Here is a 15,613-nt window from a genome sequence, read left to right on the forward strand (position 1 = left end):
CCACAGCTGGGTCAGGTGCCTCCTCTGGCTCCTAGTGTCCCAGGTCCCCTACGTTAGCACTGATCTGCTGGGGGGCTCTGCCTGGTTATCTGACAGTCACTTCAATGGTGGGGTGCCCCAGGTCCCCTACGTTAGCACTGATCGGACCTGGGGGGCTCTGCCTGGTTATCCGACAGTCACTTCAATGGTGGGGCGCCCCAACTCACAGCTGTGCCCAGCGTGCCACGTGGTGCCTGGCACTGGGAGCATGGAGTTCGGTGAGTGAGTGACCTTGGGTGCTAATCCAAGCTCACTTGTTCTGTGCTATGGTGTCCTCGAGGGAGCCTTGAGCCTCAAGCTGCGTGTCGTGCCCACCTCCCCCCAACACACTGGCACCTGGGCACACACCAATCTACTGCCAGCGCACACTCCCCAACGGCCCACTGTCCAGCCCTTGGGCACAATGCTGCACTCCCAACCTCCAGCAAGCCCTCCCTGACTACAGGGAGCCCAGAGGAACCAGGGCCAGGTGCCCGCCCCCCTGGCAGCCACACACCACCTCCTCTGCCTCGTTGCTGGCCTACAGGAATGACGTCTGCACTGGGAGCCAAATGCCTGGATTCCAGCCCAGCGTGGGACCCTGGATAAGTCCTGGGCCCTCTCGAGCCTGTTTCTCCACCAGCACAAGAGAGTATGCCAAGCACATATGAAACATGAGCCCCGGTCAAGAAGGCCTAGCGAGCAGACGCTCCAGATGCCCAGGCCGGCCGCTGCAGTTCAGCACTGGAGCCTTGGGGCCATGCTCTGTGGGGTCCGTGGACCCACTGCCCCTCACAGGGAGGCTGGGCTGCATCCACCCCTGCGGCCTCAAGGAGGAATCCCGCACGACCACGTGGCCTGGCTGGGGCTCTGGTTTCTGGGGCTGAGGAGGCCAAAAAAAAAAAGCATGAAGCAAGAGGCACGCTGCAGCCACGGTGGGAGGACAGTCCTCAGCCCTGGGGCACCAGCCCCGGAACCCCACCAGGAGCCTGTGGGAAGGAGGTAGACAAACACAAGCCACACGTGGGCCACAGAGGCAGCCACAGCAGAGAAGGGAACAGCACGCAGACACCAGCCCCAGGCGGCCCCGGGCACGAGACTCCCAGCGTGGATGCAGACCACAAAGCAGAACCTGCCCGGGGTGCAGGAGTCACTGAGCCTGCAGATGGGGAAACTGAGGCCCCGAGCATGGTTGGACAGCTTCTATGACCTCAGGGAGTGACCCTGGATGCTACCTACCCCACCACCCAGCCCTGAACAAATGTGCTCAGTAAACTGGGCTCCCATATCCAAGGCCCGTGACCTGAGTCCTGCTGCTCTGAGGACCCAAGCATGCCAAGCGCCTGGGGTTGGCAGGAGGAAGAGGAGCCCAGGATGACCCCAACATGCAGCAGGCTAGGGATGGGGACGTCCTAGTGGTCTCTGGCGTTCCCTGACCCCACCATCCCTAGTCAGCGCTGCCCCTGCTCACTGGACAGCTGGGACATCGCCCCTGGACCCGCTGTCCTGGGTTCCACCCACGCCAGTCTGGCTTCACTGTATGCCCACCGCCCTCTCCAGCCTCAGCCCTCCGTGTGCTTCTGCCTCCACCCGTCTCCCACAGCCCGTGCGCCTAGAGTGTGACCTACACCTGTGCTCAAAGGGGCCGGAAGGTGCCAGCGAGGAAGGACCAAGGTGACCTCTCCTGTCACCCCAAACCTGGCATCCAGGTGCTCAGTTAAGGGTAGGCGAGTGAGAACAATGCCTGATGGAGGCCAGTGGGAGACTGGTGGCCAAGACCAGCACCTCCAGGGATGCACGGCTCCCCGCGCAGCCTCCACCTCTGGCAGCAGCCAGAGGAGCGTGAAGCCAGCGTCCGCCAGAGGGCCGGCCGCTTGGGGACAGTGGGCGTCCCTGCAGGGGGCCTACCTTCCCGCTTCATGCCCATGGCCAGGCACTTCTGGTAGCGGCAGTACTGGCACCGGTTCCGCTGCCGCTTGTCGATCAGACAGTCCTTGTTGTCCCGGCAGGTATAGGTCAGGTCCTTGCGCACTGTCCGCTTGAAGAAGCCCTTACAGCCCTCACAGCTGTACACCCCGTAGTGCTTGCCTGTGGGCGGGCACAGCAGGGCATGAGCGAGCGGCTGCGCCCGCCGCCCACCACCAGCCACCTGGAGGGCCATCCGTCCTTGTCCACAGACTCCTGTCTCCAGACCCTGGCCTTCCGCTTGGGAAGGAGCGGGCCTGGGGGTACAGAAGGTGAGGCCCAGGCCCCCGCCAAGTCCCCGTCCTGTCCGTGTCTGCCCTGGCGGCCCCGGGACAGTAGAGCGGCCTTCCACTGGGGCCGTCGGGCTCGGTGCTATGATGCCAGGGGTCCCTGGCCCAGGGCACAGAGCAGGGAGGGGCCCAGCACGCTGCCCCCCGGCTGTCGCCTCCTCTCTAGCAGCCTACCTGCTCACCATGGCCTCCCCGCCTACTGTCTCCCTGACATAAACACACTCACACGCCCCACATGAAAGGCCCTCGGGGCTCCGAGCCCCCTTTGTCGGCCTGGCTCCGCCCCGCCGTGGGCCCTGCGGTCGTGCTGCACCCTCGCAGCCTACCTGAGGAACGGTCCCCGCAGATGGCACAAATGTGCTTGGTGAAGGACGCCATGTTCCCTGAGGGGTGGGCCGGGACTTTGAGGACACCGTTGAGGCCCAGAGGGGGCTTGATGTCCTCGCTGCTGCTCACAGGGTTCATGGGCGAGTTGAGCTAAGGAGGAAATGCCACAATCAGCTCTGGCAGGCCATTGCTGGGTGCCCGGGCGCGTGCCAGCGTCCCCAGCAGCCCTGGGAGAGGATAGTGCTGCACCCCCACTGTACAGAGAGAGAAACTGAGGCTCAGGGACCTGCCCACCCCTGGCCACGCAGCATGGGAATGGCCGGGCCGGGCCCCTCTGAGTGTTGGCTGGATGCTGGCGCTGCCCTCAGGCTACTGCCCTCCCGGGGCTGACCCCACAAGGCCCCCGCCCACACACGGCCCCTCACCCACCTAAATGACAGCTGCCCCCCATTCCTGGGAGCTCCCTCGACAGAGGCATTAGTTCTGTGACCCTCCCAGGGAGGCAGGCACTTTGGGAACCCTGGCCCACGGATGGGGTCTGAGGCCTGGTCATAGTGGGGAGGGTCCACCCCAGCAGGTCACACTGCCCGGCAGGCCTCACAGGGCGGGGGCTCCAATCACGTGACTGGGAGGGAGGTGGCACGTCCCTGTCCACACACCCCTGCCCCGCCCTCAGCCGCCTCTGCCTCCAGGAGGAAGCGTGGGAAACTCGCCGGTCACCCCGGCAACAGCGCCACGCCACAGTGACACAGCAGTTTTGGTTCCGCTGCTTCCACCCCAGTTCTCAAGTCAGCACCAAGGGCCCAGAGGTGCTTCCTGCTGCACGCCGCGAGCCAGCCTGTCTCCACAGGCGGCAGCACCCCACCACCCCCACTTCTGCAAACCCCTGGCGGGTGGAACCGGGTCCTGCAGATGGAGCTGGGGGTGGGCAGCCGGCAGCCCCGGCCCCTCCACGTGCTCCCTCCACCACCCCGGCCTCCGCTCCCATCCCCCTTTCCCATGGGGCAGAGGAAGAGCCTGGTGCTCAAAGTGCACGCCGCCCTGATTTCCCACCACTCAGCGCCCAGAGTCACGCCTCCAGCCCCGGCTGGGTCCCACCCTTCCTCCCCCAGGTAGGCAGGGGGTTCCGTGAGGACGCCTGACCCCATGGGACTCAGGCGGGCTGCAGGGGCGCCGGGGGCTCCATCCAACCACTTAGCTCAGGACACAGGAACAAGGGGCGTGAGAGGCATGGGGTCCAGGGCACCCCGCTGCAAAACAGGGCAGGGGGCTCTGGCCAAGAAGGCGCTGCGGGTCTGCTGAGCGCTGCTGTGCCAGCTCCTCTGAGCTGAACACCCCCCGGGGAGGCCGGCGGCTCAGCGGGGTCGGGACGCTGGCGGAGGGCTGCAGCTGCTAAGTGGCAGCACAGCGTTTGAGCTCAGAACTCTCAGCGTCAGCTGGCGGAGAGACCGAGGGGAGCCCCACACACTGCAGGGGGGAAACTGAGGCCCAGAGCCACTTGGTGCCCCCCCACCACACACTGTTCACAGGCACCCAGCCAGGGCCCGAGGCCCCGGAGAACACAGCCCTGCTGCAGCAGTGTTTGCTGGCCGGGTGGGGATGGGGCAAGAAGGGGAAGCGGGCCAGCCCTCCAGGCCCCGGGAAGCTGCCGTCACTCGCTGTGTGACTCTGGAAGGTCATTTAGCCACTCTGAGCTCGAGGTTCCTCACATGCAGGACTGAAATAACACGGCTGCCTGTGTGGGGCCGACATCAGGGCACCCAAGCCAAGTCACAGCCACAGCAGTGTGGTGGTGGGGCTACTGAATCCAGCTCGGGGCAGAACAAACCGGCTGCCTTAGCATTTGGGCCTCCAGAAGGGGAGGCTGCCGGCCAGGCCTCGGGCAGTGGAAGGGAGCAACCCAGGCAGAGGGGGCCGCCAGCATCTGGAGCTGGGGAACCCAAGGGACTGTTTGGAAAGGGCGAGAACTCAGTGCAGCCAGGGGTGGGGGACAGCAACAGGGGCCAAAGGCACTGGGGGCAGCCACTGAGGACGTGAGCGGAGGCCCAGGGTGGAGGCTGGCATGAAGCCTCCCCAGGCTGCAGTCTTCCCCACAAGGGGAGCCCAGCCACATGTGGCTGGGTCTGGGGAGGCACCAAGGAGAGGAACTCAGGCATTTCCTCTTTCTGCGGCTGCCCAGACCATGCTGGGGGCGCAGGGGGCCACCTGCTCTGTGTCCCGGCCCCCATGTGCAGGCTCTCAGGACTGGTGTCTACCCTAAGTAAACTGAGGCAGGGCCATGACAACAGGGAAGGCTGGCCTGGGTCCCACCAGGGAAAGAGCTATAAGCAAGATGGTCAGAGCCAAGGCTAGGCTGGCTCCCAGGCCACAAGCCGGGGGTGTCCCCTCCCTCCCAGGCTCAGGCTTCCCATGGGCACAGCTGTCGGCCAGAGGCTCTGGGATCATGGGGAGACCCTGCCCGTGTGGGGGATGAAGGCAGGGCTGGAGGCCCCACCCTCCCATGCCATGGGACCTCCTGCTTTGCTTCTCTGCCTCAACTGGGAAGCCATCCCCACATGGCCACCAGGACCAGGTTCTGCCCCTTCACAGTGCCAGGCTGACCAGCCCTGGGCCGGGTTCACAGCCTCCAGAATAGAGCACAAGGCAGTCCCTCATCTCTCCTCTGGCGCTCTACCTCATCTCCTAGGAGACCCAGGGTGCCAGGAGCCCCTTGCTGAAGCCTTAAGACCCCATGGCACAGCCAGGGCGGAGGCCCTGCACTGTTTCCCTTTTCACATCCACGGCATTTTTTCCGGTTCCAGGACTTACTACAATGACCATGCACCTCAACACCCTGCGGGGATCTCCTGCCCATTTCTCGGTGCTCTGTTCCTCTAGTCACGCCCACACACCCTTCCACCCACGCGCACAGCAACGCCTCCCGCAGTCCGCTCAGCCAGAACTGGGTGGGGGCACCGGGAACAGGCAGGCCCTTGGCGTCACTGGCTTCCATCTCCCGATCAAGGCAGGTGGCAAACCACGTGGCGTGCACCGAGGCTCGGGCAGTGCCGGCCGCCCCACAGGTCTGGGCAGGACCCACACTGGGGAGGCTCTGCTGGGCTGGCGAGGCCTGGATGCTGAGGTGAAGCACCGCAGGTGTACTGGCAGAGCCCCCGGACAAGGAGAGACATGGGGTGGCTCACGCACCAGAGCCCATGGCCTGGCCTGGCTCTGCCCAGACCTCCCCAGGCACCTGTTTCCCTGCCAGGTGGGGTCCAGTGGGGTGGACTCAGGGATTCTGACACCCTTTGTGGACATGGACTCGAGCAAGCAGCACCCGGCAGAGGCCCCTCCCTGACAACAGCAGAAGTCGGAGAACCGCGCTGGTTCCGGCAACTCTGACTTCGCGGTTGCGGTTTCGGGGCCGGGGATGGGGCCAAGCCCCCCTCCCCCGAACTCCACCCACACTCCCATGTATAGAGGAAACCCTACGTTTCCTAGACATGCTGAAGCCCAGAAGCTGAAGCCAGCTCCCAGGGAACAAGCCACAGCAGGAAGAGGTGGAGGTGGGGGTAAGGGGGACCGAGGCCGAGCGCAGGGCTCAGACCGTGGCAGAACCAGCTGCGGCCCGGTGGCCCGCCGCACAGGGGCAGCAGGACAGTGAGGAACACCGGGCCCCCCGGGTGCTCGCCCACATCCAACCCTCACCAGACGACAGGGGCCTCGGGCCCCTGGCTCACAAGCAAACCGGCGTCACCAAGCACCCACTCCACGCCATGAGCCTCGCTGTGCACAGAGAACAGCAGCACAGGATGCAGGTGGCCTGAAAACACCCCACTCCCCAGCAGCGCCCCACCCCTGCCCCACATGGGCTAACAGTGCCAAGTTTGGGGGCCCTCAGGTGGGCACCCTAGGGCCCAGCCTCTGCACAGCCCCCACTGTAGATTCACATGCCCAGGCTCCGGCCTCATATAAGCCCTCGCAGTGCCCAGGGCAGGCAGCAGCCCTGTGACGAGCAAGGAGCCTCAAGGAGCTCGAGGGGACAGGTGTGGGCCCAACCTTCGTCTGCCACTTCGCTGTATGGCACTGTGCAGCCTGCAAGAATGGGGGTGGGGCAGCAATGCTAAAAATAGCACACCCAGGCCCAGGAAGACAGCCGAGGCTCCCTCATGCCAGCCCCTCAGCCTCTGTGGCTTCTGAAAGGCCAGGAGACATGAGTGGGGCACAGGAGTCCTGCAGTGACAGCCAAGACCCAGCCATTCTGCACGCATTCCCCAGGTGTAAAGAGGCTGACAAGGTTGCCCCAGAAAAGCCAGCAAGATTCTCGTCCAAGGCAGCTCTGAACAGGCCCAGCCAGACCTTTATGGGGCCCCATTTTTCCTGGACCAAGGACAAGGGGACTGTTCTGGAGGTGGCATGGCACCAGGGGCAACAAACAGGGCTTGGGAGTCAACAGGACACAGACGACACAATTAGCTGTGTGGCTCTGGGCAAGGGGAGCCCACACGTTGAGTCCCCCCCACAGGCTGCCCTGAGGCCCCACAGAGATGGCGCACCAAAGCTCTCCACCACGGGCCTTCATCTGCCAGGAGGAATAGCTGAACCCAGACCAGGACACTCAGATCAAGAAGGGCACCTACCTGCTTCAGGAAGGACAGCTCAAGCCCCAGACAGGGCGAGGACCTGCTGGGATGCAGGAAGGTCTCTGGCCATCCAGCAAGTAATCTGCCAGAAGCCCCCAAGGCTGGGAGAAGGGTCGCCCAGGCACTCAGGATAATTCTGCATGGGCTTGGACAAGAAGCATCCAGGGAGGGTGGACCAGGCCTCTGGGGGCCCCAGAGCAAGAACCAGACCAAGCCAGGTCCTGCCAGCCACCAACTATGTACTGACCCAGAAAGAAACCCCAAGCCCAAATGATGCAGAGAAGTAGGCAAGGAAACACACAGATGCGGAAAAGGCCATCACACGCAGAGGAGCCCAGGCCACAGTGGGACCTGAGGCCTGGCAGCCCCGAGAAGGGAGGCATCTGCGGAGCCTGCGCACCCCTCCCCTGCAGGGTCTGGGCTCAGAGGGCACTGCAACCACCTGGCACAGCGAGAGGAGGGCAGCGGGGCCCAGCAGGAAGGGCAGTCGCGAGGACTCGGGGCTCCAGGGAGGTGGGGTGAAACCCGAGGGGCTCGGAGTCCCCACCCTACAGAGCTCTGGGTCATGGGAGCAAGGAGCCCCTCTCACGGGAGGGAACCACACTGGGGTAAGGAACCACCAGAGCCTGGCTGATGACCTCTGAGGGGCAAGGGCTCAGAAGTCAGCCAGACCTGATCTCTAAGTCCGGTTAAGTCCACCCCTCTGAGGCTGTTTCCTGGAGACCAGGGAGGTGACCGCACCAGCCCCTGGGCCACAGGATAAGGCAGATAGATGCCAGGAGAGTGGAGAGCTAGGCCCCGCCCCACCCTCTCCAGCCAGGCCCCGCCCCCTCCGGCCCAGGGCCGCCACTGCACTTACCTGGGGGCTGCCTGCGCCGAAGCCCAGGGTGGGTGTGGTGGGCACCGACATAGAGTGAGGGCCCATGGGGGAGCTGATGACCGAGAAGGGCGGGCCCATGCCGTTGATGGGGGAGCTCAGGGTGCTGATGGGCGAGTGCAGCTGCCCTGGGGAGCCCAGCGAGGAGCCGAGGCTGGGCCCCAGGGAGGGGTGCAGCGAGGGGGCAGCCATGGAGCCACGCCCTGGCGGCGAGTTCAGGGACGAGGAGTTCACCTGGGTGGAGAAGTCTGCAAGACAAGAACCCACAGGAGGACGGTCAGGAATTCTCACCACCTGGTCCCAGAGGCCACACTGAAGCCACAGAGGGCAAAGATGCCCAGGGCAAGGCCCCAGGCACCCCCATGGCAGCCCTGCTGGCTCCTGATGCAAACCCGCCAGCACAAGCCAGGCCAGCCAGGGGTGCCTGGAGCTCTCCCCCAAGGCAGCTCCCCAGCCTGGCCTGGCCGTTCTCAGGCCCAGGCTGGGTCCGTGGCAGGTGCCGGACTAGCAGGCCAGCAGAGGCCCTCAGGAGCTGAGATGCCTATCTGTGCAGGAGGCCTACCGCACTCAAAGCCCCAACGCCCCAGGCCTGGCCACCTGAATGCCTGGTCACCAGGAGTCACCAGCCCCTCTGCCATCTACTTGGGTCAAAGGGAAGGTCTGAGAATTATAAAAATAATGAAGGCTGACGTTTCAGAGCAACCACTACCCAGCAGAAGTCAGTCCACGTTCTCCACGAGGGAAGTTAGGTATTTGGCAGATACTGTTATTACTCCATTTTAGAGGCCCTGAGGTCTCACAGCTGCCTAGGGCAGGGTGGGACCAGGCCTGGGAGGCTGACCCACTCCAAAGTCTGGCCTTAACCAACAGGCCACACTGCCTGGGCCTGCTCAGGAGACCTCAGCCCCCTGACTTCCCGCACACTTCCCGTGTGCCCAGGCCTGGTGGGCAGTGTGCAGCCCTGTGGGCGATGAGCTTCCGGGAGGCCCTTGGGCTGGAGGCCCTGGCGTGTGCCAGGCATGGAGACAGGCAGCCCACAGAGGCTGGGACCTCCCACACCGGGGCCTTTCATCTCAGGGATTTCAAAGCCCCAACAGACACTAATCAGGCCTCCTGCCCGACCCTGAGGGCTCAGCAGGAAGGAGACTTCCCAGGATCTCAGGGGGTGAATCCAGGGCCCAGGGCCCTGAGGCAGCAGGGGCCTGAGCCACAGGAGGTAGTGAGCTCTGCCTCCCTGACTCTCTGGGCCTCAGCCTTCCATCTGCAAAACGGTCTCACTGGCCCTTGTGCCCTGGCCTGCAGCGGCCGTGCATGTTTCTGAGGAGTCGAGCAGAACCACAGGTGCCACGGGGTGGCCTCCGTCCACGTGCACCCAAGGCCAGGGCTCACACCATGGCTGCACCACTCAACGGCCCTGTGCTCGGCGCTCCCCGTGTGAATGAATGAGTGTGGGGGGACGCACATCATGCTGAGGACACTGCCAGCGAATGGCAGGACTTGAGCAGACCCAGAGCCCACACGCTCCTATCCAGGGCCCCGTGGCCTTGTCCAGTCCGCGGGGCTGGGTGTTCCCAGCAGGGACACGGGGGCTCTGCCACCCCCACAGACCCCCCTCAGGGACATGCCCCTGTTTCCAGCAGGAGCCTCCTCCCTCACTTCCCCTCTGCAGGAGGAGGTGTGCAAGAAGCAGACCTGAGTTCCACAGTCAAGCCCTGGGTGGTGGGCCTGCCTGCCCCTGCTCCCTCTCGGACTTCCCAGGCAAATGAGCCTCATCTGATACATTGGAAATGCAAGCCACTCACAAAACTGCAAATAAATCATTTCACTGAGCTTGAAAACAAAAACTGAAGAACTGATGGCAGCATCACCTACTGGCGAAAATGGGTATTGCAAGTCAGCCCTGTTAGTCCTGCACCCCACCCCCAAGCCAACCTCTGCAGAAGGCCACTGGTGGGCAACTAGGGCTGATGAGAGAGGGCAGGCAGGGAAAGGTGCCCAGGAGCATTCACGAGGTCCGGCCGCATACCCCTGATCTCACTGGATCCTTATGACCCGGACCCCCGCCTGGCACCAACAAGGAAACTGAGGCAGAGAAGGTGAGAGCGTCGCCTAAAGGCACTATCCCAGAAATCTGCCCCTGCTCCAGGGCCACTGCTGGGACTCCTGCAATACCACAGGGCCGGCCCTCCCCACAAGCCCGCCTCCGCAGCCTCCCACCACCCCCTGGATGAGGAGCTCCAAGCAGCTTCCCCCGTCCAAGCCCCGTTCTCCCATCTCCTCAGAGAGAGGCACGCCCACTCGGGAAGATGCAGGCAGAGATCTGGGCTAGGCTGGCCCCTCTCCTCCCACGCAGCCCAGGGATGCAGCCGATGACTTCCAGGTGGAAAGGAGGGCCTTGCAGACACCTCCGCTGGAGGGCCAGCGTGGCTGCAGCTACCAGGAGGAGCTTAGGCCTCGCAGGGGCCCAACCTCGGTTGTGCATCCAGAATCCTGAGGGCTCAGCCACCCCCAGGGGCGGGGGGGTACCTCTGGAAACGAGGTGGGGATCTCAGGGCCAAGCGGCAGAAGTCATCCTCTGTTCTGGTAACTTCCCCACCTCCACGCACTGCCCAGATAGTCCTGGGGGACTGGAGGGCTCCGAATTAGGAGGGGACTGAGAGTGTCTCTTGGGGCTGCTCTCCTTAAGGGGTGGGGTGCAGCCAGCAGTGCCAGGAGGGCCCAGGGCTCTCCTGGCAGCCTCCGCTGCTGGCCGGCAGCAGCTCACAGCTGCAGCCACACGGCGTTGGGCCTCTGCTCCAAGCTGGGCCTGAGCTCCTGGGTTGTTTGCTGCCGTAGGCAGGGAGGGGAGGCAGCGGCAGGAGAAAGCTTGGCTGGAAGGAAGGAGGGAAAGAGGCAGCCTGTCTGACTGCCAGCCATTGGGTTGCACCCTAAACCCCCCCACCGGCCCCCCGTGGTACCGCCGGCACCCAGCCCATCTGAAAACCCTTGGGGGTAGCCAGAAAGATGGAGGAGAAAACCAGCAGGAGAGGAAACACAGAGGGCAAGTGGGCTCCAGGAGAAAGGGGGAGCAGCCCCGGGGTGCAGCCCACACCCCAAGTGTAAAGGGGGCCTGGTTCCTCAGGCAGGACGCCCATTCTCTGCACCCTGGACCTCGCCTACCCGGCCTAACAGTGTGGGGCCAAGTGCCAGCAATGGCTCCAAACCGGGCTGTGAGCCCCCCGGGGGATCCCGAGTCTGGGGTGGAGGAGCCACACCACCCCCATTGATGCCTGCCTCAGCACGACCCCCACTGCCCCCAGGCCCCCGCTGCGGGCGCTTCCTGTTTACACAGAACGTCCACAGCGGACACTTTCCCGGAGCCTGGGTGACAATGGGCTGGGTGTGTTTTCTGGAGTCTTCTGGAAAAAGACACTTTCTGGCCAGGAAGGGAATGTTAGAAAGAAAAGGCAAAGAAATGCCTAAACATCCTCTGCTCTCAGAGGGGCCCTGCCACCCGCCCTCCACATGCGCGCAGGCCCTGCCTCTTCCAGGCCAGTATCTGTCCCCACCCACTGATAAGCAAGGCTGTGATAAGGCCTTATTCTTCAGAAGTCATACTTTGGACTTGCAGGGGCCTTGCCACCAGCTGGCCACCACACACTTATCTGACACTCAGTGGTGCGGGGGGCGCTGGGGGCCAGGGCTGCAGGAGGCCAGGATCGGACGCCCCAGACCCAACCTGGGAACCAGCTGACACCCAGCCCTCCCCACCCAGGGGGTGCAGAGGGGCCGCTGAGGGAGCAGTGAAACCCAATCCCCGAATCTCACACCCTCAGAACCTGGGCCTCACCAGCCCCAAGCCCAGCACCTCACACCCCTGGCACCCTCTACACCCACTTCAGGACCATCAGCCGTCAGTGCAATTCAGGACTCTGGGGAAAGGGGCCACGGCCCAGGAGTTCACAGGAGCTCACAGGGAACTTTGGCAAGAGAGGCCCATCCAGGCAGAGTGGATGCGTGGCAGCCCCAACGTGGGTGAACAGACCTCAAAGGGCTCCCAGTTTCATTCCGGGAAGGCTGCATGGGAGAGGTGGTGGACCAACCTCTCACTTGGCTCAAAGAGCATTTCAGGCCACTGAAAGTAACTCGAAATGCAAATACCTGGAAGCCAGAATGGAAACCAAGGAACAGAAAAGGAATGCTCTGGAATGTTCAGTGCCCAGAGCAGGTACAGAGTAGCTCCCTGGGCCCCGGAGCATGAAGGTAAAGAGTCACATCTAGTAAAGTTAAAATAAAGAATGTCATGGTGACTGACAGCTCGCAGGCTGCTTGAGGGGGTGAGTTCCCTGTCACAGCTACATGTGAGCAGAAACTGCAACCACCAGTCAGAACGACCAAGCAGTGGTCCCTGATGTCCCTCTGAGAGGGCGAAGGGACACCCCCACCACTGATCAAAATTCCTGAACTGCGTGGGCTCCCTCCAGAGCCCTCCTGCCCCTGGACCCCACAGCAGGAAGCTGGGGAACCCCCACCAACTCCCTTCCGGAGGCCTCTGCCTGCCAGGCGGTGGAAGTGGGGGAGGCAGCAGGAAATGCCAGTCCTGCTGCACCAGGGGCATGCACCCCTTCTAGGCAGCCAGGAAACCCCCAACTCTTGGAAAGGGGAGCTCAGGGCTCCTCCACAGTCTTTCTCAATTTGCAGGACCAGGCTGGGGCCACACGCCCAGCGGGAAAGAAGAGGACACGGGACGCGGGGCTCAGCCCCCCAGCAGAAAGCCCCTCGGGGAGGGACAGGTGTTCCGACCAGAGGAGCATGGGGAGGATCCCAGGGGGCTGGGGTGGGCCAGGGGATCCCAGGAGGGCCATGGAGGCCCACCCAAAAACCAGAAAGGAGGTGCTGGCAGGGGCACAAAGGGGTGAAGAAGTGCCCTGCAGGAACAGGACTGGGTCGGAGCCCAAGCATCTGCCCCCAGCCCTGCAGCTCTGCCCCTGCCTGGGGAACCCCCCGGAACCAAAACCTTGCAGCAGGGAGCCAGCAGCCCCCAGGAGCTTCCTGGGACGCCTACCTCAAGGCCCCACCTTCCAAAAGACTGCTTCCCCTGCAGCGCGGGGGAGGGAGAGGTGGCAGCCTGGCGGAGACTGTGGTGGGGACCACGGTGCGCCAGGGTTTGGGGGTGGCTGAGGGTGTTTGCAGCAAGAGGGGGAGGTGGGAAGCTCTGCTGGCCCCACGGGGTGAAGGGCTTCCAGCAACTGGGGCAGGAGGGCACCACACCCCCAACACCAGGAGGTGCTGGCCCTGCTGAGCGGGGGGTGCTTGCCCACCACCCCCTGGCCTCAGACCCTTTTGTCAAACGGGTGTGCCCCCAGCCAAGGCTGCTGTGAGGGCCCAGAAGGATGGGCCCCAGGAGCCCTGGCAGGGTGGGCTCCCAGCACACTGTGTGCCGGCCTCCCACTGCCATGCGGAGACCCAGGCCTGTCACCACCAGCCCCAGGGGGAGCTGGATCAACCCACTGCCTCCTGGCCCAGTGTCGGTTTACAGCTCAGGCGGCTTGGGCTGAAATTTCAGCTCCTCTGGGGTCACCCTGCCCTTTCCCGACCCAGCCCGAAATCTCAGCCCCAGCTAAGGAGGACACAGGTCAGTTCGGCCCTCATGGATGGTCAGGAGCAGCCCTGGCCTGTCTGCAGCCCTCCACCAAGCCTGGGACCTCGAAGCAGGGCTAGGAGGGAAGCACACCCTAAGGAGAGGCCCCCCAACTGGCCAGAAAGGACCCAGGCCCCTCCCTCTGCCAGGCCCAGAACTCAGGTCCCACCCAGCTCCACATGGGAGCAGGGCTGTGGGGGGAGGCAGACCCACCCAGACCCCAGAGGAGCAGGCGTGAACCAAGTGAAAATAGGACGTGCACTCCTCCACCCCAGCACCCACCCGCCCACCGGCACCCACAGAGAGGGGCTCTAGGGGCTTTGGCCCCTGGGCACCCAACAAGGGCTTCATCCCCACAAGCCGCACAGAGACCACCACGGCCTCTGTGGGAATGCTCCTTCCTAGCACTGCCCTACCAGCCCTCTGGGACACAGATGGGGATGCCCAGGGCACAACAGGCTAGGGGTGAGGAGGGGACAGGCAGGTGGACGCCGAAGGACAAAGGACAGGCAGGATGCCCTGCTGAGCCCACAGCCCTGCCAGCTGCAAGCCTGTGCCAGTGCCCAGAGAGACCAGGGGCTGCGGACTAGAAGGCGAGGCTCCCCCAGGGGTCAGGAGCAGACAGTGCTTCCTTGAGAGCCTCGGTTATGCTGGGACCCCAAGTCTGGCCACTGCCCTGTGAGCTCAGTGTCTGGGTTCCATGTGAGCATGAGACCTCAAGGACCGAGGAATGCCAACCCTTCCTTTACAGTCACCAACCCCCGCCCAAGTCGGGCAGCAGGTCTCAGCTCCCTGCTCCCCACCCGGGAACAGCCATGCCGCTGGGCTTTCCCCCCTTGACCGCATCCCCCGGCCCCTCGGCCCTGCGAACCCAGGAGCCAGGGGGACTCTGACGGCGGCGACCCCGTCTAGCTTCCCTTGGACCCACCTCGGCCCCACCTGGCTCTGAGCAGGAGCGCAGGAAACACAAGATGTGAGGGGCGTGAAGTGAGGGCCACAGGCCCAGGGGTGCTGCCCAGGCCCTGGGGCCCTGATGCGGACGGCACAGAGCTCACAGACACAACTGGTCAGGGCCCTCTCGTAGGGGCCTCCAGGGCCTTCCAGGGTGTGAGGACAAAGAACAGTGACCCAAAAACCATGACCTCGGGTCCCAGCCAGAGCACAACCTAAAGCCTTTTGGTTCCGACTGACCTCAGGCTCCGCAGCAGACAGGGCACATCCTTGCAGGGCAGTGCCCTTCATGCAGACAAAGCCCCAAAGCATAGCCAGGGAAGCCACCCTCCAGAACAAAGCTCAGGGCAGGACTTCTCAGTGCTGGCTCCAGTGAGCACACAGTGACGAACACACAGGCCCGTCACCACCGTCACCACCATCACCTCCAACACCTCCACCTCCAACACCACCACCACCACCACCACCATCCTCAGCACCTGAGCAGCCCCATGTCCTGCCCCGCTGCACAGACACAAGGCTGAAGCCCAGAGAGGCTGATGTGATGCTAAATGGGTTTTGCCACAAATGGAAAAAGGATGGTGTTTCGGGGTTCTCCTGGCCATACTGAGCAGGCTGGCCTGGTGAGGGGCAGACTGAGGAACAGGAAGTGGTGCTGGGCTGGCAGCTACCCTCGCCCGGCCCACTCCTACAGTGGGGGCACTGCGGCTGGGCCCAGGGGGGGCAGGCCCAGTGGGGGAAGTGGGGAACACAGCCAGGAGGAGCGGGGTGGCCAGGATGGGCTCCCTGTGACCAGCCAGCCAACACCCGGACCTGGAAGGCGCTCAGGAGGAAGCCGAGGAGGGCTGGCACCAGCACATTAGGCACCAGGGCCACGGCCTCTGCAGGAGGCTGCCCCGGGCCCACGCACCCTCCGAAGCCCCCGCTGTATGCCACACCAGGC

At 64.0% G+C, this 15,613-nt stretch overlaps 1 protein-coding gene across 4 annotated transcripts in view; it reads right to left on the minus strand.

The window, feature by feature from the left end:
- RXRA (retinoid X receptor alpha) overlaps positions 1 to 15,613 on the minus strand; it is a 95,438-nt gene that overhangs the window by 19,398 nt on the left and 60,427 nt on the right. For all 4 annotated transcript variants that reach the window (XM_073221940.1, XM_073221927.1, XM_073221935.1 and 1 more), the window contains 3 exons: positions 8,082 to 8,347; positions 2,600 to 2,750; positions 1,927 to 2,106 (listed from right to left, as the gene is read on the minus strand). In XM_073221940.1, coding sequence (XP_073078041.1) covers positions 1,927 to 2,106; positions 2,600 to 2,750; positions 8,082 to 8,347 — 597 coding nt within the window. Of the gene's footprint in view, positions 1 to 1,926; positions 2,107 to 2,599; positions 2,751 to 8,081; positions 8,348 to 15,613 lie in introns of those variants that run through there.

The sequence above is a fragment of the Manis javanica genome, chromosome 2 (genome assembly GCF_040802235.1).
Source record: "Manis javanica isolate MJ-LG chromosome 2, MJ_LKY, whole genome shotgun sequence".
In the NCBI taxonomy this organism is placed as follows: domain Eukaryota; kingdom Metazoa; phylum Chordata; class Mammalia; order Pholidota; family Manidae; genus Manis; species Manis javanica.